At 34.8% G+C, this 27273-nt stretch overlaps 1 protein-coding gene across 2 annotated transcripts in view; it reads left to right on the forward strand.

Moving 5' to 3' along the window:
* Positions 1 to 27273, forward strand: part of LOC128659318 (scinderin-like) — a 105901-nt gene that overhangs the window by 35591 nt on the left and 43037 nt on the right. For both annotated transcript variants that reach the window (XM_053712984.1, XM_053712983.1), the window contains exons 7-10: positions 127 to 215; positions 17083 to 17295; positions 18078 to 18199; positions 23929 to 24019. In XM_053712984.1, coding sequence (XP_053568959.1) covers positions 127 to 215; positions 17083 to 17295; positions 18078 to 18199; positions 23929 to 24019 — 515 coding nt within the window. The remainder of the gene's footprint in view (positions 1 to 126; positions 216 to 17082; positions 17296 to 18077; positions 18200 to 23928; positions 24020 to 27273) is intronic.

Raw genomic sequence — 27273 nt, forward strand, 5'->3', positions numbered from 1 at the left:
AATTCAAATATGAAAGACACAACAAAACAGATGAAAGTGCTCGTAAGTTACTGTACTGAGTCCATAATGCTCCTGCAGGGAGGTTATTTTATAAATGTACTACTGAGTTTGTGCTTATTTTTACAGGTAAGGGAGCCAATGTGAATGAAAGAAAGACTGCAATTAAAACTGCTGAAGAATTTATTACAAAGATGAATTACCCTGCTACTACACAGGTATATGATTTGTGTAACATTAGTATTTGTATGTTGCAAATAATTTAGTAGCAAATGCGTTATTCATCTTTATATTAATTTTATTACTAGGGTTCCGCCGGTTTAGTATTAAAGGAGCATTCTACAGTAAAAATGGCATGTTCAAATTGTTAGAGCATATAACCTTTACTGGCCCTGACTTAGCTTAGTAAAGTCCTGATCTTAAAGGGACATGCAACCCAAAACATTTCTTTCATGATTTAGGTAGAACATACAATTTTAAACAACTTTCCAATTTACTTGTATTATCAAATTTGCTTCTTTCTCTTGGTATCATTTTTTGAAGGAGCAGCAATGCACTGCTGGTTTCTAACTGAACAAATAGCTGAGCCAATAAAAATTGGTATATATATTCAGCCACCAATCAGCAGCTAGAACCTATGTTCTTTACTGAAAGGTTTATCTAGGAAAGTTCAGGAGCAGCAAAGGAAAACAAGAGAATGAAGCAAATTAAATAATAGAAGTAAATTGGAAAGTTGGGTTTCATGTCCCTTTAAACATTGACAAAGCAGGTGATTGGCAGCTAAGTGGGACTACTGCTCCTGACTCGCTCCCCAGCCATCATCTTCTTGGGAGTCGCAATGCCTTAGCTATGTTAAGATAATATAAAAATTGAGTGCATTCATTTTTTGTATTAGAATGTAATAGTCTAATATACAGCAGTGACAAAACTTGAATTAAAATGTAAAATACATTTATGAACAATTGTCAGCTTCCTCAAAAAACAAACAGTATAGGGTGTCATTTTATACAGCAGTGAATTTAAAATTCCACTATATATACATTTTAAAAATCTGAATTCATGTTCAGATGAATGCTGAAATTAACCAATTGTCAAATTTTTGTGTATTCTAGCAGAAAATACTACTAAAAAGTGAGCCCTTTATATTATATAATGTGTGTGTGGTTATACTGTATGTGTGTGTAGCTTACTTATTCATGCAGTTCTAACCATAATTTTAAAGGCAGGACAGGCTTGCTCCAGATCTACACTATTCAATACTGATCCAGCAATCTTGTTGTCAGTTGATTGATTCTTAGGTCAACTAGAAGAAAAGTTCTTCTCTGTGAAAGGCACATGTTGAGCAAAAAGAGGCTGCTCCTAGGGTGGTAACTTGCCATAGAACAAGCTATTACGCTATTGTTCATTCCCAGGTTTAGCGCTTCTCTCTTTATATTTATGCAAATTATGACCCTGCTGGAAGTCTTCCCAAGGTGATGGGTGAATCCAGACGTGGACCCACTGACACTAGGCCAAAAAGTACATCTGGGGTTTTGCTGTTTCTCTCGTTCAGAGAGAGATTGCCTGGTTTCAGGACTGGGCTGCACTGTTTATTTCGAATGTTTACATAATATTCTAACATTCGATTTTTGAATGTTCGGTTTTGAATTTTATGATTACATTCGAAAATATTCATTTTGAAAAATTAAAATTTATATTTGTAATAGTATTTCTAATGCTTTCTTTAAATGTAATATTCGAATTATGCAATATTCTATATAGAAACATTCGAAATGATATATTTCTATTATATATATTATGTATCAGTTTACTAGATTCCCTCCCTACCACATGAACTATTGAACTTCTGAATAGTATGTGTTAAATAGAATGTTAAATTCAAAATTTTGAATGTGGACATTCGATATAATTATAAACATTCTAATTCGAAAGTGACATTCGAAAACTGTAAATAGTATTCGATTATAGAATTTTTAAGAATATTCGTTCTTATCAACATTCGGATTTATAATTCGAATTTCAGTAATAACATTCGTTCTGTCATTCAAATTCGGTAATTTACACATTTGCCGATCCCTACTCCTAGGGTGTTAACTTGCCATAGAACAAGCTATTATGATATTGTTCATTCCCAAATTGAGCACTTCTCTCGCTATTTGTTTTTTTAATACCAACTTTTTTAAAACAAAATAAGATTTACAGGGTTATGGAGTTTCAGCTCCATACATTACGTTTACAAGTGTTGGTAACTTTTCTGTATATTGAAGCAGAAACTGAAAAAAAACAGTGAATAAAAATACATGCAAAAAGGAGCCCAGATAAAAAAAAAGGGAAAAAAGATTATGTTTAGGCACAGTTAATCACAATTTCCCCTAAACAAAGCTTTTTGAGTACAATCTGCACCATTCTATAATACATTATTATTTAAAAAAAAAGATCTCTTTTTTTTCTTCTCCTCCTTCACTCTCGCTCTCTGGGATCAACAACCCACTCTAAATTCTATGTTATATGGATATCTGACTTTCCATCGGTTATCCAATAAGGCAACCCTCCATAATTAGTAATAACAAAACTTCAGATTTCCTTAAAGGAACAGTCAAGTCCAAAAAAACTTTCATGATTCAAATAGGGCATGTAATTTTAAACAACTTTCCCAATTTACGTTTAGCACCAATTTTGCTTTGTTCTCCTGGTATTCTTAGTTGAAAGCTAAACCTAGGAGGTTCATATGCTAATTTCTTAGACCTTGAAGGCCGCCTTTAATCTGATTGCATTTTGACAGTTTTTCCCCTCTAGAGGGCATTAGTTCATGTGTTTCATATAGATAACATTGAGCTCACGCACCTATAAGTCACCTAGTAGTGAGTACTGATTGGCTAAAATGCAAGCCTGTCAAAATAACTGAAATAAGGGGGCAGTTTCCCGAGGCTTAGATACAAGGTAATTACAGAGATAAAACGTGTATTATTATAACTGTGTTGGTTATGCAAAACCGGGGAATGGGTAATAAAGGGATTATCTATCTTTTTAAACAACAATAATTCTGGTGTTGACTGTTCCTTTAACAAAGCAACACATTGAAGCTGTTGGCCAAGCGAAGATGATTCTTTTCCATTTAGATAAAAATGTTAATCAAGGTTTGCTCACCAATATTGAGCCATTCACAATATAGAACAAAACCCTAAAAACATGTAATAGAAATTTTACTATCAAAAAACTTACTCAGTCAAAAGTTAATTTTATTCCAATTTGGTCTAATTTTAGGGCAGGACCACATGCAATGTTCAATGTCCGCCTTCTCCATTCCACATTTATAACACACACTTTGTTGATTATTTTTAGACCATCTATAGATCCTGTAAGGGGTCAGATAACAGTTATTAACTCATTTAAGTTGGGATTCCCTCCAGCTAATTGACTTCGTAGCAGCCTCTGATAATCTGATACTTTTCATAATATCATATTCTTAAATTTTTAGAAAATATTCCACTAGCTTATCTTTAAGTTCTCGTATGTGTATTTGTCCTATCTGAAAAAGTAAGGATTTATACCAGAAATAAATTGATCGCAAACATGCACTATATAACTTAATTCTATTAGGTATCTACTGAGCACCCCATTCAAATCCATGCATCCGGTATATCAGCATAAAATAATTCATGACCTTTAAATATGCGAATACATTTTTTTCAGGGAGTGCATATTTAGTGGACATCTTTTAATAGGATTGGATTGACTCCATATTATCCTGTTTAAATTGGGATAGATATACAATTGCCTTCGACTGCCACTCTTTGAAAACGATGTTATGGAGATCTGGAGGAAAATCTTGATTCCCTGAAATAGGTAGATATTGTGATGCCCTAAAATTGTGACCCATTATAAAACAACATTTCTGCCAGGCAGATATGATATTGCAGAAAGCGTTCAGATTACACACAGTACTGGGTAATCTAACAATAACAAATGGATAATGCAGTAATGATTTTAAATTAAATGGAGCTACCAGGTTTGACTCAATATCCAAATATGTAACATAGCTTCTGTGAGCCAATCAATCGCAAATCTGACCATAGAGATCCAATTATAATATTTAACGCTGTTTAAAGAAAAACCACCATATTTTTTAAGTTGTATTAATCTATCCATAGCAATACAAGGCTTCTTTTTGCCTCATAAAAATAACGCACATGCTGCATTAAATTTAAGTACACCCCTCTTTAGAATAAACAGAGGAAGGTTCTGTAGTAAAAATAATAAACAGGGGAAGAGGATTATCTTATTTAACTCGTTTGAAATGTTGAGAAAAAATTCTTCATAATTAAGACCGTACCACTCATTGGGATTCCTACTAAGCCTAATTCCTAGATATTTAATGTGTTCTACCTTCTTAAACTTATGAAGGGAATAACTGGAGTTTTATGAATCCATTCTATATCCTGAAAACGAACTGTAGCAATTAATCATCTGTAAGCACATAGGGAAACAGACGCCAGTATTACTTAAATATACAAAGAAAGAACTAGGCTCTATTTTCCCAGCTCAATTCCCTTAATTTCCTGCCTTAGCCATTCTGCAAGAGGCTCCAATGAGATTTTAAATAGCAATGGGGATAAAGGGCAACCCTGATGCGTTCCCTTGTGTAGTATAATGTATTGAGACAATTCACTATTTGGCCGAAATCCCCTGGTAACCCTGAAAAAAAGCTCTATTTTTAAAGGTCTTCTAATGACCACTTTTCTTTCATAAATGTTTCCCTTTCGATTTTGGCTTGACAATACTTGTTCCAGTTTATTGAGTTTGGGGTATTCAAGTTCATGCTAAATTTATTTTTCACCTGATTTGCTAGTTAGATTTATCTAATTTTGTTTTTCTTTTTAAACTTAATCATATATGATTTAATGTCTCCTTGGAGAACAGTCTTTCCGGTTTCCCAAAATGTTTAAATTTTATAGCGGTTATTATTTCTATAATAATCTCGCCATCTTTCAGCTAACCAGTTTGTGAAATTACCATTATTAGCCATATATCTAGGGAAACAAAAAGTATTTACCTTACTATCTGTCTGCAGTAGAGAATTAAATTTAAGACTGATTATAGTGTGATCCGAGAGTCTTCTTTTAAAAATTAGCCTATCTTAGAAAATGTTTTATGTGTTTTAGATTCACATGAAAAGTTACGCTGATCTGGGTGTTGTATGCACCAAATGTCTTTTAGTCTCAAAGTTTTACAAAATTCCTTAAAAAACTTAGCTTCTCTAAGATATAGAGGAATCTGTTTTAAACAAAGCTGATCAATTTTAGGCTGCGATGTCATGTTGAAATTACACGCCAATATCAAGTTTTTTCGTCTAGGTATGTGGCTAACTTTTTTTTTAACTTGTTCCAAAATTCCAAATCAAAACTATTTGGCCCATACACATTACAGAATGTCCACACTCTATTATTAATCTCTACTTGAACAATCATATATCTACCTAATGGATCCAGTTCTTGTTTCCTTATAGTGTAAGAAATCTTTTTATTGAAAAGTATCGCCACCCCACACCTCCATGTGCTACAAAGAGTGGTTATATTTTTTCATTTGTTCGGAGAGGTTATTCCTCCTACATTCCAAGACACTATATTTAAGGATGAATTAATTATATTAATTTAAAACAGTTAAACCTCAACTCAGATCAGAGAGAGAGAGAGAGAGAGAGAGAGAGAGAAAAGGGCAAAACCAAAGCAAACTAGTAGCTTATCATACTGCATGCTTTTAGGCTCTAAAACAGCTTCTAATAAAACAATTTCCTTTTTTTAATAAGGAAGAAAACAAAACAAAAAAATATTGACAATCATAACAACGAGTCATTAAAAAAGCACATCACATCTGTCCCTGTCCAATATTGATAACCTGCGAGATATTCCTACACTTGACCTGCCTTGAATACTTCTGACTTAGTCTGTAATACTAACCTTAGTTTTTTGCCAAATAGTTTTTTGCGTCAGTACTTTTATTAAGCACCATAGTTCGCCAATAACAGTCTATCATTATTTGTGCAGGGTATCTTAAGCCTGCCTTGAACCCAGCATTGATGAGTGTGGTGCAAAAATGCGCCATCTCCCTCCTCTTAGCTAAGGTCTCGGCGGAAAAGTCTTGAAATCTGTGTATTTGGTTAGAGCCCACCATTAAGGTGTTTATTTTCTTGTACTGTCTCAGAATATTCATTTTATCTTGAAAGTTTAAGTATCTTATCATAACTATGCAAGGCCTAGTATTCCCATCAGAGTACTACTTAGTGGTTTCTGTTCTATGCGCTCTCTCTACAGGAATTTTATCAATTTGAGGTTGTAAACCTAACAATTGTGGTAGAGTGTGGGATGCAAATGTAATTAAGTCTGCAAATTTGTTATTCTCCGGGAGCCCCACTATTCTAATGTTATTACAGCGGGACCTGTCTTCCAGATATTCAATTCTAGATTGTAACAATTTTAATTTATCTGAATTACTTTTTGACTTTTATAGTTGGATTCCTGAGAGGTGCAAAAATCCTCTAATTCTGATACTCTTGATTCTACCTCTGCTATCCTATTAGAGAACTGCCTAAATTCAGTTGTAAGATTACTTTCTTTACTGCATCAAACTAGGATAATAACAACCCAGCTAACTATCTTATGGTTAAGCACTACGATATAAGTGAGATAAATGTGAGTGATTAGTGGACAACTGGCAAGACAATAAGTCTAGAAAAAAGAAAAATAAGCAAGATATGCTATTAAATAACAACTTGAGTGTAATTAATATACAAAATTAGAGTGCGCTAAACAGTTCTACCTATAGCCTAATTAAACACTATTAGTAAATAAAAAGTGTAAAAAATTACAGATAGAATTCTTTAAAAACAATACGATAGAAATAAAACTATATATATATAAACACTATTAAACTTTATTGCACAAATAAAGACATTTAAAACACTTATTTATAAGGTGCACCTTATTTAATAAATACTATAATCAAATGACAATATTATATTCCACTATTAACACTTAAAATCCTATTGTTTGATAAAGGCTTTCAGATAGTTTTGTTTCAAAGTTTATACTGAAAACAATATGTATCAAAATTGAGTGTCAATAGATTATCCTCAGTCTTTATATATCGTTTTTACTATTATATCTCCAGAGAAAAACCAAAAGAAAAAAACTTTTTGGAATGTCGATTTTTTACTGTGGGGTACCCCTTATGTTGGCGATTACTGTTGTATTCAGATTTAACAGTTATTGATGATATATCCTCTGTTGATGTGTATGAGTGAAAATATCAAATTATTGGTCCCAAATATAAAGGTGTAACAGCACTCACCAGAATCCGAAAGGTTTGAGATCAAAATACCTTTCCCCGAGTCAGCTTTCTCCTTGCGGCGGTGTTTGGCATTTCTGAATCAGCCGTTACCTGGCTGTGATGTGTATGTCTTCACGTGACTTATTTGCCGCACCAATAGCCTTGCCGGGTTGCCGGTGAGTGTGACTTTCAAAACAGCGATATAATTCTTTTTTACAGAATGCTACCAGGAGCAGAATATCTTCAATAGTGAAGTATCAACTTGTCCTTTCTCAAAAGTTCTGTCTCCCACAAAGACACTTCCAAGGTTGCTGCTCAACAGGAAAACAGGGAGAATCTCAGCTAGGATGCTTTTATCAAGATGAACTGCATCCTGTCAGGCAGTCGTTTATACCGGATTCCTTAAAGGGAAAGTGTTTCATTTTCTTAAAGGGAAAACTGATTTCTTTTGTTTTCATTTTTAGTTCTTGCTGGTATTTATCCTCTGTGATTTTGAGCATTAGATCTTTTTAATATAAATATCTTCAAAATAATAGGATATTAATAAAAATGTCTAAAAATGGGTTAAAAATAAGTTAAAAATAATAGATGAAAAATTCATCATATTCTATTAGGTACATATTTCTATATACAATTGTTAACCCCATATTATCTATTATCATTAGTTTAATAACTAATTTGGTCCAATCATTTAGACAATATACAATACAAAGTGCAAGTGTGAGGTTTTAAAATACACTAATAAATTTAGGCTAAAAATCAATAACTTATAAATAATACATATAATCTATGATAATAAATAGTTAATTTATTAATTAACTATTTTAAATAAATTGGAATTCAATATACATACTTATATATATATATAGTGGTGCTAGATAACCTCTAATTAATCTGGATTAGCATATATTACTTAAATTTCTTTTCTTTTACACTACATATGAGTATTCTTCCAAAAACTCATTTTAAGCACTCTTATTGGTAGATAATAATAAAAAAGGAGGAAGTGATAAAAACCATCATACCCAATACATTATAAAAATATTAAATATTTATAAATATTTATAATTTTATAAAGATAACTATTTTATAAAATTATATACAGTTATTTGATACATAAAGCTTAGGATTTAAGAATCCCAAGCTTTATGTATATATATATAGTTCTATAAAAAAGGATTAAGATCTAGCTAATTATTATACAAAATAAAAAATATACTATCAAGTAAAAACTGTATTTGTTCCAAGGGCATATCACCTCTTTTGTTTAAAAAATATTCTACTGCCTGAAGACCTAAGTTGTGTCTAATATTAGTATATAACGAGCACACATCACAACTTCTAAATTAAATAAGGAACTAATAAAATTACTAGATAAAGCACACAGCACAGGAATTATTAACGGAAAGGAATATGGTTTTTTAAATATAGAATATCCCAGAATTCCCATTTTTTATTACCTTCCTAAAATCCATAAATCCCTTAAAAATCCCCCTGGTAGACCTATAATTTCTGGGATAGAATCCATCTCATCAAATTTATCAGAATACATGGATAATTATCTTCAAGATTATGTAACTTGTCTCCCATCTTATTTAAAGGACTCTACTGAGCTACTTAAAATTTTAAAGAATATAAAATGGGAAAAAGATTTTATTCTGGTTACTTGTGATGTGTGCTCGTTATATACTAATATTAGACACAACTTAGGTCTTCAGGCAGTAGAATATTTTTTAAACAAAAGAGGTGATATGCCCTTGGAACAAATACAGTTTTTACTTGATAGTATATTTTTTATTTTGTATAATAATTATTTTAATTTTAATAATCAATTTTATCTACAACTCAAGGGAACGGCGATGGGCACCAAGTTCGCCCCCAGTTATGCAAATCTTTTTATGGGATACCTAGAAGAAAAACTAATACATGGATCCCATTGGGAGGCGAACTTGGTGCTCTATCGTCGTTTCATAGATGATATTATTTTAATTTGGAAGGGTGATAGAGAAATTTTAGATATATTTTTAGAAGATTTTAATAATAATGATTTTGATATTAATTTAACTTATGAAATTAGCACTAATAGTATTAGTTTTCTGGATGTAGACATAGAAATACAAAATAATGAGATTATTACAAAAACCCATTTTAAAAAGGTGGACTCTAATGGTTATATTCATAATACCAGCTGCCATTATAAGAAATGGCTGGAAAACATTCCAAAAAAACAATTTTTGCGAATTAGGAAAAATTGTACTAGACAAGATGACTTTGAAAAACAAGCCACATATTTGGAAAATAAATTTAAAAAGAGAGGTTATAAAGAGGAACTTATAAACAAAGCTAGAATAGAAGCCAGAGAGAAAACACAACATGAGTTATTACAATGTAAAAAGAAGAAAGATCACAACGATGAATTTTTAAATATACCATTTATTACAGATTATAATATTAATCATAACAAATTGAGAGGAGTTTTAAATAAGCACTGGCACTTACTCCAAAGAGACCCATATATTGGTGAATCCTTAACAGATAAACCAAAAATAGTGTTCAAAAAAACGAGACATTTTAAAAATATTCTGGCACCTAGCACTTTTAAACCCCTAAGAACGAACCCCTCAGATGTAGACCTAAAAGGACAAAAAGTAGAAGAATACTTTCCATGCTTATCTTGTAAAGCATGTAAATACAGCAATAAAAAAACAAGTGTAAAATCAACTGTGATTCAAAAAGACTATAAAATTAGAGATGTAATAAAGCGTTCTGATAAAAATGTTGTATATCTAATAGAATGTCCATGTCATAAACAGTACTTGGGGGAGACCTCACGTATGTTGAGGGACAGAATTAGAGAGCACATCCTAAACATAGAGCATGGATATGAAAAACATCTGCTCTCTAAACATTTTAAAGAAAAACACAACCAAAACCCAAAAGGCCTAAAATATTGGGGCCTGAGGAAAATTAAACAAGACTGGCGTGGGGGAGATATAAATAAAAAAACTTTAAAGAACAGAAGCTGAATTAATTTTTAATTTTAAAGCCCTTACCCCCCCCTAGGTCTAAATGCAGAGCTAGATCTTAATCCTTTTTTATAGAACTATATATATATTTTGTTCTTAAATCCTAAGCTTTATGTATCAAATAACTGTATATAATTTTATAAAATAGTTATCTTTATAAAATGGTTATTTTATATTTTTATAATGTATTGGTATGATGGTTTTTATCACTTCCTCCTTTTTTATTATTATCTACCAATAAGAGTGATTAAAATGAGTTTTTGTAAGAATACTCATATGTAGTGTAAAAGAAAAGGTTAACTATAGATTTAAGTAATATATGCTAATCCAGATTAATTAGAGGTTATCTAGCACCCACTATATATATAAGTATGTATATTGAATTCCAATTTATTTAAAATAGTTAATTAATAAATTAACTATTTATTATCATAGATTATATGTATTATTTATAAGTTATTGATTTTTAGCCTAAATTTATTATTGTATTTTAAAACCTCACACTTGCACTTTGTATTGTATATTGTCTAAATGATTGGACCAAATTAGTTATTAAACTAATGATAATAGATAATATGGGGTAAACAATTGTATATATAAATATGTACCTAATAGAATATGATGAATTTTTCATCTATTATTTTTAACTTATTTTTAACCCATTTTTACACATTTTTATTAATATCCTATTATTTTGAAGATATTTATATTAAAAAGATCTAATGCTCAAAATCACAGAGGATAAATACCAGCAAGAACTAAAAATGAAAACAAAAGAAATCAGTTGTCCCTTTAAGAAAATGAAACACTTTCCCTTTAAGGAATCCAATATAAAAGACTGCCTGACAGGTTGCAGTTCATCTTGATAAAAGCATCTTAGCTGAAACGCGTAGATGATCCAGGACAAGATCCGTTCAGCTGGCCAGCCTTTGTAACGGAGATTTTCCCTGTTTTCCTGTTGAGCAGCAACCTTGGAAGTGTCTTTGTGGGAGACGGAACTTTTGAGAAAGGACAAGTTGATACTTCACTATTGAAGATATTGTGCTCCTGGTAGAATTCTGTAAAAAAGAATTATATCACTGTTTTGAAAGTCACACTCACCGGCAACCTGGCAAGGTTATTGGTGCGGCAAAGAAGTCACGTGAAGACATACACGTCACAGCCAGGTAACGGCTGATTCAGAAATGCCAAAAACCGCCGCAAGGAGAAAGCCGACTCGGGGAAAGGTATTTTGATCTCAAACCTTTCGGATTCTGGTGAGTGCTGTTACACCTTTATATTTGGGACCAATAATTTGATATTTTCACTCATACACATCAACAGAGGATATATCGTCAATAACTGTTAAATCTGAATACAACAGTAATCGCCAACATAAGGGGTACCCCACAGTAAAAAATCGACATTCCAAAAAGTTTTTTTCTTTTGGTTTTTCTCTGGAGATATAAGACCAAATAGTAAAAACGATATATAAAGACTGAGGATAATCTATTGACACTCAATTTTGATACATATTGTTTTCAGTATAAACTTTGAAACAAAACTGATACAACCAATTATTGGGTAAAACGAGCAGAATAGATATCCTTCTACTTTGAATATCTGAAAGCCTTTATCAAACAATAGGATTTTAAGTGTTAATAGTGGAATATAATATTGTCATTTGATTATAGTATTTATTAAATAAGGTGCACCTTATAAATAAGTGTTTTAAATGTCTATATTTGTGCAATAAAGTTTAATAGTGTTTATATATATAATTTTATTTCTATCGTATTGTTTTTAACGAATTCTATCTGTAATTTATTATACTTTTTATTTACTAATAGTGTATAATTAGGCTATAGGTAGAGCTGTTTAGCGCACTCTAATTTTGTATATTAAATATTTTTTAGTGTGGGTTTTAGGAAACCACACTTTGTAGAGTTGCATATATCTACCTTAAAGGGTTTATTCTATTGCAACTTGAGTGTAATACAAGAGCGCTCCGCTCTATTCACATTTAATGGGCGGGTCTGTATATTTTGATTAACTGGCACTATCTTGAGAGTGCTGTCTAGCTACTATCTTAATGTGAGTCAACAGAAAATAAATAGCATTAGTATTAGATTTGCCACTTATAGTGCACACTGATTCTTTAGGTACACCATGGCATTTGAAATATTCTGAATATACACAACTACAGATTAACATACATGTAAAGGCCAAGAGAGACAAAGCATTCTAATTCCCCAGCAGGGGGAAAGGGTGCTCTCAATTCCACACCACCCTCTACAATGAAGGCCTACTGTAAGACACTATTACAGGGCTGTTGATACGCTTAGAACCTTTCTCTCCAACCTGGCATAATCTTAATCCACTCTAGCAAGCTTTACATCTAATGTCCCATGACATTGACATTACAGACAAACATATCCACATTCAGTTGCCATCTTATGCATTGTGTGCCCCAGATAATCTTATTTAGCAGCTTATGTCTTCTTGTCGACAATCTCTATATAAACAGGTTACCGTCCAGCCATTTTAAAACTACCGGCTTTCCATGCACAATAGCTTTAGAGGATTTTTTGAGTGAGCCCTATATGTGGTGATGTGAAAGCCAGCCCAGGGACTAGGGAGATATCAATCATAGACAGTTCCTATGTGTAAGGCCAATATTGTTGCTAGCCCCTCTACCACATTGCAAATACTTGAAGTTTAGACGAGGGAGAACTGGTGCTTAGTGTGAGTTTTGTAGCAGTCTGCTTCACTCTCCACTTCATCCGGACGCAGTTCTGATCGGGACATCTCTTGAGCGTCACTGCATCTGTTCCTTTGGAAGATGGTGCTGGAGCCTCTGTTATAGTCGGCACTTGTAGAACCTCGCTGATTGATTAAAAAAAAAGTGCACAGATCTCTCATACAGGCACCGCCACCTTTCCTTATGGTGCACTTCTATTGTCTCAACCTCCCAGACTGGGTATGTTTGTGGTTATGGTTGCAGCCTGGACATCATGACCAACAATAGCCTCCTAGGACCTCTGGCACACATCTTTCGGCGATGTTCTCTCCGGGCTGGTGCATGTCTTCCTGCCAACAAGAGTTTGGTGCTGGGGGTTAGATTTGCACAAGCTCTATCCACAGAGCTGAGAGCATGTGTTGTTGCATATTGCTCCTCCCCCCAGAAGTCCTTCTATGCACTTATTTTTATTTAATAAGTATTCAAGCTTAATTTTTTTATCTTGGCCAATCCTGACTCCTAATTTAACTTTAATCTGCTATCTATCTGCTTGTCTGCTACAACATAGGAAACAGTGGGTAAACAGATTTACAAATAAAATAAAATAATTGTTTCATGATTTTTTTTGACTGTGCACATGTCTAATATGTTTTATAATATTCTTACTTTTGTAAGAAAAATGCATCTTTGAAAAGTTATCATATCTTATAAGATACATTTCTCTCTTTGTTGCTCAAAAAAATACAAATAAATAAAAAAAAAACTTCTGTACGATTTAAAATAATGTTTTAAATTTAAAGCAGGATATTTTAAGACAAAGCCTCTTTATATATTTTAAAACTTCTTATCTTGATTAGGAAGCTTATGTAAACTAATTCGGAATTAATCAACTTTCCAAATTTAAATTCCTGAATATGCATTTTTTTTAACTGTTTCTGATCCTTAGGGGCCTATCTATCAAGCTCCGAATGGAGCTTGATGCCCCGTGTTTCTGGCGAGCCTGCAGGCAAGCCAGAAACAGCAGTTATGAAGCAGCAGTCACAAAGACCGCTGCTCCATAACCTGTCCGCCTGCTCTGAGCAGGTGGACAGGAATCTCCACAATTCAACCCGATCGAGTACGATCGGGTTGATTGACACCACCCTGCTGGCGGTCTATTGGCGGTGAATCTGCAGGGGGCGACGTTGCACCAGCAGCTCTTGTGAGCTGCTGGTGCAATGCTGAATACGGAGAGCGTATTGCTCTCCGTATTCAGCGAGGTCTGGCGGACCTGATCCGACAGTGCGGATCAGGTCCGCCAGACTTTGTTAAATAGGGGCCCATGTATGGAAATCAATATTTTGGTAACAAATCAGTATGGGTTTAAAATTAAATGAGGTAGAACTAGTGCATCAGCCTCTCTTATGTAAAGCCCAAAATAGAGTGGTAAAAAATGTTTATTCCAGATTTCCTATGCTAGAAATAGAAACATATAAATTACCCCAGAGCAAGCACCATGTGTTCCACACAGTGCTGGGTGATCACACAGCAGGACCACTGACAGGCTTGTTTTTAATGTATTGTAGGAAATGTTATTGCCCATTACTAAATGATCTCACTATCCCTCTAACCAGACTGTGCTCCAGCTCCTCCCACCAGCAGCAGCAGTGCTTACTGAAGTATTTCTGTTCTCTTTCCAGGGGAACTTGCAAAAATACTGCAGAAACTCTGTTCCCATGCTTTCCCACTGGACTTGACCCCTGACCCCATATCACTTAAAGTTGTTCTTTTTTAGTGACTTGAACATATCACATCACTGTTATTTAGGGATAAAATAATATCACGGCTAGTCACCATAAAGAGCTATTAGGGAGTTTCTGATCCTTGTTTCTATAAGGTAGGTAGAAAAATGACACAGGAACTATTGTTATTGCCTTTTTTTTCCTTACCCCTGTTATTTTAACATAAAAATACATTATAGTAAGTTTGTATTAATCAATCAGATATTATTACAGCATAAACAAAGATCTAAATGCAAAATAAATGTTCTAAACATGTTTAAAGGGAAATGTCAACATTTTAGAAATATTTTTGCAATATACTTCCATTAGCAAACATCCTTCTAGTAAAAGTTATTACTGGTTTTCAGTGGCATGCACATATATGTGTTGAGTGCTCGGTGCACCAGCATTTAAACACTACACCTTCTCAGAGGGTCAGCACTTGCTTTTATGACAAATAAAATATTCACTGAAGCAATACAAAGGTGTGGTGTTTGTATGCACAGATTGTCACATTAAACAAGTGTCTAAAAAATTATGTTATAAAAAAAAAAGGTGATTTACAGTATCAAGAACCTTACATCGCCATCTTCTTACAGTAATAGATATTTTGCAATGACAATCCACATTCTCTACAGTGATGTTTGGAACTGTTGGTGATATTTTAAAGCGTATCTCTTAGCGGTTTTATGATTTATAATGTGAGAACAGTTAAAATCCTGTTAAAGAAGATGAAATAAGTTGCAGCCACTTTACTCTCATGGAAGTTAATTTCCCTTTGGTGTTTTTCTTGATTTTAGTTAAAAATTACGTCCATTGGAAAACAAGGTTTTCTTAATGAATGAATGAATGAATTAAAAAACAAAATAAACAAAATACTTTTAAACATATTAAAAGTTTTAAAAAAATCATTGAGCAAACATACCCAGCATATTCATCATGCCTATATACAAATGGCTTTCATATTGTTTAACACATCATAAATGCCACTCTATACAAACACACACACTCAATTAACCACATTGACCTTTTTGGGATTTTTAGTGATTGGCAGCCATTATTGGCAGTTACAAGTGCAGTTGTGGGAAAATTGAGTTGTATTATCTTGTGAGTTAACCAAAGCTGAGATTGTTAAGTTCAAAAAGATTGTAATCACGTTGTTAACTGTTTTTCCAACAAGAGGGGGGAAAAAAAGATTTGAATCAGCCCCTTTGTTGAAAAATAGGGAGATATAAATAAGCTTCTGTACATAATCAACCAATCCCGGTGCAGCATTTAGTGGGTCATGGTTCTGCGTTCCATGTAATGCACTACAGTCTCTCTGGGGGGAGTGAAAACAATACAATTTTAATAGTTAAATTACAGGGAAAATAAATTATGAAGCTGAATTGTAAAATTGTTTTATTATAATTAATATCTATACTATAATTGCATTTGTAACGCGTCCGTCTGTGTCGCCAGTTGCGCACGCATCCTCAAAGGAATGCAAGGTTTAAGTAAAAAAAATCCCCAGAGGGGGTCTTTTATAGACTGGAAAGAATGTACTTATGTAGCACTTCTGACACCCCTTAGATAGAAGACATCGTACTAGAGAAACGACAAAAGTAGGAGTAGGTAAATTAAAACTTAACTTTTATTTTTGGTATACATTCATAAAAATACTTGATGTGTATGTGTGTGTTAATTAAAACCACAAAGAAACTCAAGGTTGCATTCAATCCAAAACAACGGTGAGTACCTATTTGGGGCTTAGTGTTTATGATTTTTTTTTTTTTTTTCTTAAGATTAGGGATTTAATGGGCTGGAAAAGAGCTGATTGCCCTTTTAAGGGTAGTAAAGAGCAGAATGCCCTTTTCAAGGGCAATGCCCATACAAATGCCCCTTTAGGGGCAATGGGTAGTTAAGGTTTCTTTAGTGTTATTTTTTTTTATTTTGGGGGGTTTGGTAGGTGGGGGTTTTTTTTACTGTTAAGAGGTAATTGGTCATTTGTTTAGGTAAAATAGCTGTTTAACTTAGGGCAATGCCCTACAAAAGTCATTTTAAGGGCTATTGGTAGTTTAGTATTAGATTAGGGGGTGTTTTTGTTTTTGGGGGATTTTTTAATTAATTGATAAGGCCAATGTGATGTGACCAATGTAGAAGTATAATTAAAAATTGTATAATAAAAATTACATTTTGGACAAAATGTGTGTGATATTTATCCTTTATCACTTGCTATCTGTTTTTTATTTTATGTTTTTTTGTTTTTTTTTAGATTGCAGTGTTTCCAGAAGAAGGTGAAACTCCAATTTTTAAGCAGTTTTTTAAAGACTGGAAGGACAAACATCAAAGTGAAGGATTTGGGAAAGTTGTTAAGGGGTCAATAGCAAATGTTAAGCAAGTTCCATTTGATGCCTCAAAGCTGCATTCTTCTCCTCAGATGGCCGCCCAGCACAACATGGTGGATGATGGATCTGGAGATGTAGAGGTAGATGCTTATCCACACCTTTCCGAAGTAGTGGTAGTATAGTTTATCATAGGTTAGCAAGAAACTGTATCCAGAGAAATATTGTGCCTTTAAATATATAACTTTGAATATAAATGTTGAAAGCCAAAATTAAACTCTCATGATTCAGGCAGAGTTTTTTTTTTTCAAGAGGGCATACTAAGTTAAATTCCAAAAGAAAGAGATTAAATTTGATATTTTAATTGTCTAAATCATAAAAGGTAAATTTTAATTTCAATAGCCCTTTAACATGATTAATGGCATCTAGTCCACATTAAAGGTATAGTAAACCCAAATATTTTCTTTTATGATTCAGGTAGAGCATGCAATTTTAAGCAACTTTCTAATTTGCTCCTATTTTCATTTTTTTCGTTCTCTTGGTATCTTTATTTGAAAAAGCAGGAATAAATGCTTTGGAGCCGACCCATTTTAGGTTGAGAACCTGGGTTGCGCTTGTTGATTGGATGGCTAAATGTAGCTACCAATTAGCAAGCCCTATCCAGGGTACTAAACCAAAAATAGGCCGTCTCCAAAGCTTTCATTCCTGCTTTTTCAAATAAAGAAAATGAAGAAAAATTGATAATAGGAATAAACTACAAAGTTCCTTAAAATTGCATGCTCTATCTGAATCATGAAAGAAAATATTTGGGTTTACTATCCCTTTAAGGAGTAAAAAATCAAGTACCTGCAAAGCATACCTAAACGTGTTTGATAATGTATTTTGCATTGTTATTAAATACACATTTAACTTATTTATTGTCCAGATTTGGCGTGTGGAAAGCACTGGAAGAGTTCCAGTTGATCCTGAGACCTATGGCCAATTCTATGGAGGAGATTGTTACATTATACTATATAGTTATCGAAAAGGAAAGATCATTTATAACTGGTAAGTAAAAATAATTTATTCAGACTCATTGAAAGGATGACTACAATAATCATTATAAAAAGAATTTCAGAAGAGGTGCTTTATTAGCAGTTTCTCAGTTTATATTAAAGGGACATTAAACGCTAAATACATTTAATCCACCTCCATCTTATTATGGGTGCTGCCATTTTGAAACCTAGGTTTTGCTGCATGTACCTGAAGGCATGTTGCTGCATATATGCAAACACGTAAACACTGGAATGCTGTGAAAGCTGGATTTAGAAGGAGGAGGAGGATAACCTTAAAACTAGGCTGATAAAATGTATTTAGTGTTTGATAACCCTTTAAATAGATATAATAAAAAGAAATGCCTAGATTTTCAATATGTATAAAACTTGGATAAAAAAATAGCAAAGTTAATAAGCAGACTTTTATCAAGGTTAGACTTGATCAATACATCAGAGTTCATGAAACGTAAAACCTTTCACCTAGATTACGAGTTTTGCGTTAGGGTAAAAAAGCAGCGTTAAGAGGTCCTAACGCTGCTTTTTTACGCCCACTGGTATTACGAGTCTTGAAGGATTAGGGTCACCGCACACTTCTTTGGCCTTACCGCAAAACGACTTACGTAAACTTTGTAAAGTCTTTTTTCTATGAGACTTCCATAGCACCGGTATTACGAGTCTGTTCTGGGAGGCCAAAAAGTGCTAAAAAGTACACTAACACCCATAAACTACCTATTAACCCCTAAACCAAGGCCCTCCCACATCGCAAATACTAAAATAAAATTTTTAACCCCTAATCTGCTGCTCCGGACACATATTTATGAACCCCTAATCTGCCGTCACCTACATTATATTTAATAAACCCTAATCTGCCTCCCCAATGTCGCCGCCACCTACCTACACTTATTAACCCCTGATCTGCCGCCCCCAACGTCACCGCCATTATTTTAAAGTTATTAACCCCTAAACCTAAGTCTAACCCTAAACCTAACACCCACTAACTTAAATATAATTTAAATAAATCTAAATAAATATTCCTATCATTAACTAAATAATTCCTATTAAAACTAAATACTTACCTATAAAATAAACCCTAAGCTAGCTACAATATAACTAATAGTTACATTGTAGCTAGCTTAGGGTTTATTTTTATTTTACAGGCAAGTTTGTATTTATTTTAACTAGGTAGACTAGTTAGTAAATAGTTATTAACTATTTAATAACTACCTAGCTAAAATAAAGACAAAAGTGCCTGTAAAATAAAACCTAACCTAAGTTACAATAACACCTAACACTACACTATAATTAAATAAATTAACTAAATTAAATACAATTACCTAAATTAAATTAAATTAGCTAAAGTACAAAAAAAGAAAAAACACTAAATTACAGAAAATAATAAACAAATTACAGAAATTTAAACTAATTACACCTAATCTAATAGCCCTATTAAAATAAAAAAGCCCCCCCAAAATAAAAAAAACCCTAGCCTAAACTTAACTACCAATAGCCCTTTAAAGGGCCTTTTGCGGGGCATTGCCCCAAAGTAATCAGCTATTTTACCTGTAAAAAAAAAATACAAACAACCCCCCCAACAGTAAAACCCACCACCCACACAACAAACCCCCAAATAAAATACTATCTAAAAAAAACTCAGCTCCCATTGCCCTGAAAAGGGCATTTGGATGGGCATTGCCCTTAAAAGGGCAGTTAGCTCTTTTGCCGCCCAAACCCTAATCTAAAAAATAAAACCCACCCAATACACCCTTAAAAAAACCTAACACTAACCCCCTGAAGATAGACTTACCGGGAGACGTCTTCATCCAAGCCGGGTGAAGTGGTCCACCAGACGGGCAGAAGTCTTCATCCAAGCTGGGCAGAAGTGGTCCTCCAGACCACTTATTAAGACAAATATTGTCTTAAAAAGGGGGGAGGAGGGGGGGCAAAGCCTTCTGGGACAGCCCATGGTTATAGCAAATAATTGAATGGCTTAAAACATAGATGTCATACTACTATATACAGATGACCTCATGTCTACCGTTAAGTATCATTAACCATCACGCTCAAGTCTCGAATATACTTATATCCTTAGATAGTAGTGGTATGGTTATATATTTCTCTTTATTTTAAAAAAAGGTCACCACAACCCACTGTAGAAGTAAAATAGGATCAAAGAGATCTTTACTTTAATCTAAAATTAAGCTATAGCAATATAATATTTCTCCTCACTCCCTCGCTGGCTGAGGGAGAAGAAGGGGTTATGCCTCCTATAAATAATATATATGGCGACAAGTAAGAAACTGAAACATATATACACAACCACAGTGAGTAAATGAGCATACCCATTAAATAAGTCCACCATGCGGCTTTCAAACTTTAGCAAAATAATGAAATGATCTCACCTATTTAGGAGCAGGTTATATGGGCAAGTGACTATAGTACTGGCGCGCTTATATATGTCAGATATGTCCTCTGGCAGACCTATTAAGATATGAATCAATAAGCTAATCGTCTCTTGCTCATACAAGATGGCCCTGTCCAAATTAGGGTAGCCATATGGTACTCTATTATTATATATGCTTTTCCATGGATCCTTAGACAGTGACTAAGTTGAATGAATACAAACCTAAGCACAAAAAGTTTAAGCGTTATAGCTATACGACCTGTAAATATTCACATGAGACAAATAAGGAACTGCAAAGATGTAGGTACACATACATTCTCCTGTAAGACTGCAGGTAATTATGGTCTTCAAGATATTAAGACTATAGTGGTATAAATGCAGAACTTTAAGGCATACGTATATATGGATGGAAAACATGGGCTCTATGCATCTACTAGCATGACTAAGGATGGTCAACTGGAAACCACAAACTATAAAAACAACTGCCATGTAGCTAGCATCATAAGGGGAATATTATAATGTCCAAAGTTATAAGTTCACAATTTTCCGGCCCTAAGGCCATCATCCGGTGTATGATCCACCTATTTACTAATGACTAGAAATCTCAAAATGCATACTTAGTCTGAACAAAGTCTAAACATTGAGAATATAACAGTGGCATGCTGTATCCCGCTTGAAGGCAATCCGGAAACACTGCCCAGTGTTCGCTAGGCAGTCACGCTATACCAGATCTTGGGGTCATAAAAGAGTGCAGAGGGTCCGGTGCAAATTTATAGATCCGTAGAGAGTAACCCAGATGTATATAGGATCCGTGTCCCCTAGGCCTGTTATTGCTAGACAGCTGAAGATCGGGTTCTCGTATTAAGATCATTAGGTGAGATCGCTGAGGCTTTTGAAGAGGGAATCCAGCCGTTTGCCCATCTAGTACAATCTGAGTCCTCCTCAGCAGGGTAGCAGGAACTGTGCAATGTGTGGGCTGCAAAGCCATCGTTTCTGCTGATCATAGCTCTTTGAAAATATTCTCACCCTCACCTCTCTGTGTGCCACTTAGCTGCGTTGTGCTTGTGCTCGACTTTGTCCTGGGCGATTGCTGGGGCCCTGCAGCGTCGCACTTGGCAAGCGGGCCATATCTGTCATCAGTGACACAGTGAGCTTCGTCAGGGGAACTCAGTATGGCAATGCAGCTCTCATAATAGTAGTCTAGGCGTGAACTGAGGTCCCTCAGTAGAGACACAGCTGCTTCCATCATAATAGAAGGAAGGTGTCACACATTACCAGTCTGTTGTATTAGTATTGGAGTCCGCCACGTGGTTGCGCCGTCTGGGATAAACTAGATGTAAGATCCAATTTTAGCTTTTGGGGTTTCTGGAGCTCAAGATAGGTCATCCAACTATTAAGCAGACATTGTCACCCCTTTAGAGGCATATAGAGTCGGATAGTAGTTGGTAATTTATTGCTTAGTACCAGAGCTCTATCAAAATGCTTCTTTCCATTACAGGAGTTAGCTCCTCCCCCCGGGGAAACACATTTAATGTTTACACCTAACATCCTAACATGAACCCAGAGTCTAAACACCCCGAATCTTAGACTTATTAACCCCTAATCTGCCGCCCCCGACATCGCCGACACCTACATTATACTTATTAACCCCTAATCTGCCGCTCCGGACATCGCTGCCACCTACATTATACTTATTAACCCCTAATCTAATGCCCACAACATCGCCGACACCTACATTATATTTATTAACCCCTAATCTGCCGCCCAAACATTGCCGCCACCTACCTACATTAACCCCTAATCTGCCGCCCCCAACGTCGTCACCACTATACTAAAGCTATTAACCCCTAACCCTAAGTTTAACCCTAACCCTAACCCCCTAACTTAAATATAATTGAAATAAATCTAAAGAAAACCTACAATTAATAACTAAATAATTGCTATTTAAAACTAAATACTTACCTATAAAATAAACCCTAAACTAATAGTTACATTGTAGCTAGCTTAGGGTTTATTTTTATTTTACAGGCAAGTTTGTATTTATTTTAACTAGGTAGAATAGTTACTAAATAGTTATTAACTGTTTAATAACTACCTAGCTAAAATAAATACAAATTGACCTGTAAAATAAAACCTAACCTGTCTTATACTAACACCTAACCTAACCCTACAATTAAATAAATTTCCTAAATTAATTGTAGGGTTAGGTTAGGTGTTAGTGTAAGACAGGTTAGGTTTTATTTTACAGGTCAATTTGTATTTATTTTAGCTAGGTAGTTATTAAATAGTTAATAACTATTTAGTAACTATTCTACCTAGTTAAAATAAATACAAACTTGCCTGTAAAATAAAAATAAACCCTAAGCTAGCTACAATGTAACTATTAGTTTAGGGTTTATTTTACAGGTAAATATTTAGTTTTAAATAGGAATTATTTAGTTATTAATTGTAGGTTTTCTTTAGATTTATTTTAATTATAACTAAGTTAGGGTGGTTAGGGTTAGGGTTAGATTTAGGTTTAGGGTAAATAAATTTAGTATAGTGGCGGCGACGTTGGGGACGGCAGATTAGGGGTTAATAAATGAAGGTAGGTGGCGGCGATATTAGGGGCGGCAGATTAGAGGTTAATAATATTTAACTAGTGTTTGCAAGGCAGGAGTGCGGCGGTTTAGGGGTTAATAGGTTTATTATAGTGGCAGCGATGTCCAGAGCGGCAGATTAGGGGTTAATAATTTTATTTTAGTGTTTGCCATGCGGGAGGGCCTCGGTTTAGGGATTAATAGGTAGTTTATGGGTGTTAGTGTACTTTTTAGCACTTTAGTTATGAGTTTTATGCTACAGCTTTGTAGTGTAAAACTCATAACTACTGACTTTAGAATGCGTTACGAATCTTGACGGGATAGGGTGTACCGCTCACTTTTCAGCCTCCCAGGAGAAACTTGTAATACCGGCGCTATGGAAGTCCGATTGAAAATAGACTATACGCAATTTGTGTAAGTTGATTTGCGGTAAGGCCAAAAAAGTGTGAGGTGCCCCTAAATCTGCAAGACTTGTAATAGCAGCGGTAGTAAAAAAGCAGCGTTATGAGGCTTAATGCTGCTTGTTTACTCATAACGCAAGACTCGTAATCTAGCCGAAAGACAGGCAAAATACTAGTGAAGTACATAACAGGGATGTAAAGGATGAGTTTTATGTCCCTTTAAGGTATCAAACTTCTTGTTCATTATCTATAATTCGTTTTCTAGTTGTAACCAAAGAACAGACCTTTGAATTATTCCATAAATCGTGCACTTTATATTATATGGTTATATTATTATATGTTATCTCATTTGTTCCTGTAGGCAAGGGGCGTATGCCAGCAGAGATGAGATAACGTGTTCAGCGTTTCTCACAGTGCAGCTGGACCGTTCCATGCAAGCTGGGGCTGTTCAGGTTAGTGGTGCTATTAAATTATTACTTGGGCGTAATCCTAGATTCTATATAAGCGCCATAAAACTGTGAACATTTAAAGGTATATGAAACCCAAACATTTTAAACTACTTTCTAATTTATTTCTGTTATCAATTTTACTTTACAGTTTTGGTATCTTTTGTTAAAGAGCAAGGATGTAAGCTGAGGAGCATACACATGTCTGGAGCACTATATGGCAGCAGATTTGCAAGAATGTTATCCATTTGCAAGACCACTAGATGGCAGCACTATTTCATGTCATGTGATGCTCCAGACACCTACCTAGGTATCTCTTCAACAAAGAATATTATGGGGACGAAGCAAATTTGATCTGAATTGCAAAATAAAAATTTTGGGTTTCGTATCCCTTTAAAGCTCACCATCCACTCTTATTTTCTCAAACTCAGCAACATTTGTATCCACTATTCCAATTCAACTGCTGTTCAAGTTATTCCGTTTGTTAACAGCTTAGAAAGTCCACATTGCAAACTATCACAACATCTGTTTTTCCTGTATCAAAAAAAGTATAAATGTGCAGTAAAGCAGCCAGAATTAAATTAAAATGACAAGTCATCACATATATATATATATACAGCATATATATATTGGTTAATATACAATTAATTAACTTTCTTGCTGGACTTGTGTTATTGATTTATATAGAAAGTGCCTAACAATTTGTGATAATTTAACTAGGTTATAAAATGCATTAACTCTTTTTATGTCAGGTCTCAGTTCTCATAAATACTTACAAATTTAATTGTGACAATTACATGGAAGAAAAAAAAACAAGGTTAAGTGCCCTGCACAATTCTTATAACCCAAATTCGAATAATAAAAGTCCACAAGAATGATGTGTTGATAAAACACATGGGGCGCGATCCGATATACAGCGCATGTATCGGCGCAAGCGTGGAAACCTGTGCCGCCTGTAGTTTCACCTCGCACAGCGAGCTATCACATATACGGCGCCGACAGTTGATAAAGTGCCGTAAATCGGACAAACTAGCGATGTCCAGAAATAAGCTTAAGTACAAATTTCTGGAATCGCCAATGACTTACGGCACTTTAGAAACTGCCTGCGCCTAAAAAAACTAACTAAAGTCTTAAATTTGCCATTACTGTCTAACACGCCTCCCAAAAATAGCCAGACACCTATACCCCTATAACCGCAATCCCCCCTCTCACTCCTAACAATAAATGTATTAACCCCTAAACCGCCGCTCCCGGACCCCGCCGCCACCTATATTATATGTATTACCCCCTAATCTGACCCCCCTACACCGCCGACCACCAATATTATATGTATTACCCCCTAATCTGACCCCCCTACACCGCTGCCACCTATATTATATGTAGTACCCCCTAATCTGACCCCCCTACACTGCCGCCACCTATATTATGTGTAGTACCACCTAATCTGATCCCCCTACACCGCCGCCACCTATTTTAAATATATTAACCCCTAATCTGAGCCCCCTACACCACCGCCACCTATTTTAAATATATTAACCCCTAATCTGAGCCCCCTACCCCGCCGCCACCTATATTAACTATATTAACCCCTAATCTGAGCCCCCTATACATCTGCCACCTATTTTAAATATATTAACCCCTAATCTGAGCCCCCTACCCTGCCGCCACCTATATTAACTATATTAACCCCTATTCTGAGCCCCCTACACCGCCGCCACCTATTTTAAATATATTAACCCCTAATCTGAGCCCCCTACACCGCCGCCACCTATATTAACTATATTACCCCCTAAACAAAAGTCTAACCCTAACACCCCCTAACTTAATTATTATTTAAATAAATCTAAATAATATTAATATTATTAACTAAATTATTCCTATTTAAAACTAAATACTTACCTGTAAAATAAACCCCAAGATAGCTACAATATCATTAATAATTACATTGTAGCTATTTTAGGGTTTATATTTATTTTACAGGTAACTTTGTATTTATTTTAACTAGGTACAATAGCTATTAAATAGTTAATAACTATTTAATAGCTACCTAGTTAAAATAATTACAAAATTACCTGTAAAATAAATCCTAACATAAGTTACCATTACACCTAACATAACACTACCCTATCAATAAATTAATTAAATAAACTACAATTATCTCAACTAAAATACAATTAAATACACTAAACTATATTAAAAAAACAAACACTAAATTACAAAAAATAAAAAATGATTACAAGAATTTTAAGCTAATTACACCTAATCTAAGCCCCCTAATAAAATAAAAAAGCCCCCCTAAATAATAAAATTTCCCTACCCTAAACTAAATTACAAAAGTAATCAGCTCTATTACCAGCCCTTAAAAGGGCCTTTTGTGGGGCATTGACCCAAAGTAATCAGCTCTTTTACCTGTAAAAAAAAAGAACAACCCCACCATTACAACCCACCACCCACACACCCCTACTCTATAACCCACCCGATCCCCCCTTAAAAAAACCTAAGTCTAACACCCAAGTGCTCCTTACCTGTCCTGAAGACCGGGGGAAAAGGTCCTGTTCCAGGCGGTAAGTCTTCTTTCAGGCGGCAACCTCTTCTTCCAGGAACCAGCCGGCGCGGAGCAGAGGAGTTGAAGACCGATGACCGCGGAGCTGAAGACCGTCCACTCTGGAACTGAAGACCGTCGACGCTGGAACTGAAGACCACGGAGCCATGGAGCGTGGAGGATCCTCTTATACGATCTCCGCTGTACACTGAATAGGAATTTAAGGTACGCAATTAAAAATGGCGTCCCTTGAATTCCTATTGGCTGATTTGAGCCTTCAAATTCAAATCAGCCAATAGGATGAGAGCTACTCTAATTCTATTGGCTGATTTGAATAGCCAATAGAATAAGAGCTACTGTAATTCTATTGGCTATTCAAATCAGCCAATAGAATTACAGTAGCTCTTATTCTATTGGCTATTTAAATCAGCCAATAGAATTACAGTGGCTCTCATCCGATTGGCTGATTTGAATTTGAAGGCTCAAATCAGCCAATAGGAATTCAAGGGACGCCATTTTTAATCGCGTACCTTGAATTCCTATTCAGTGTACGGCGGAGATCGTATGAAGAGGATACTCCACGCTCCATGGCTCCGCGTTCTTCAGTTCCAGCGTCGCCGATCTTCAGTTCCAGCGTGGCCGGTCTTCAGTTCCAGAGTCGACGGTCTTCAGCTCCGTGGTCATCTGTCTTCAACTCCTCCGCTCCGCTCCGGCTGGT

The sequence above is a fragment of the Bombina bombina genome, chromosome 5, assembly GCF_027579735.1.
Source record: "Bombina bombina isolate aBomBom1 chromosome 5, aBomBom1.pri, whole genome shotgun sequence".
Taxonomy (NCBI): domain Eukaryota; kingdom Metazoa; phylum Chordata; class Amphibia; order Anura; family Bombinatoridae; genus Bombina; species Bombina bombina.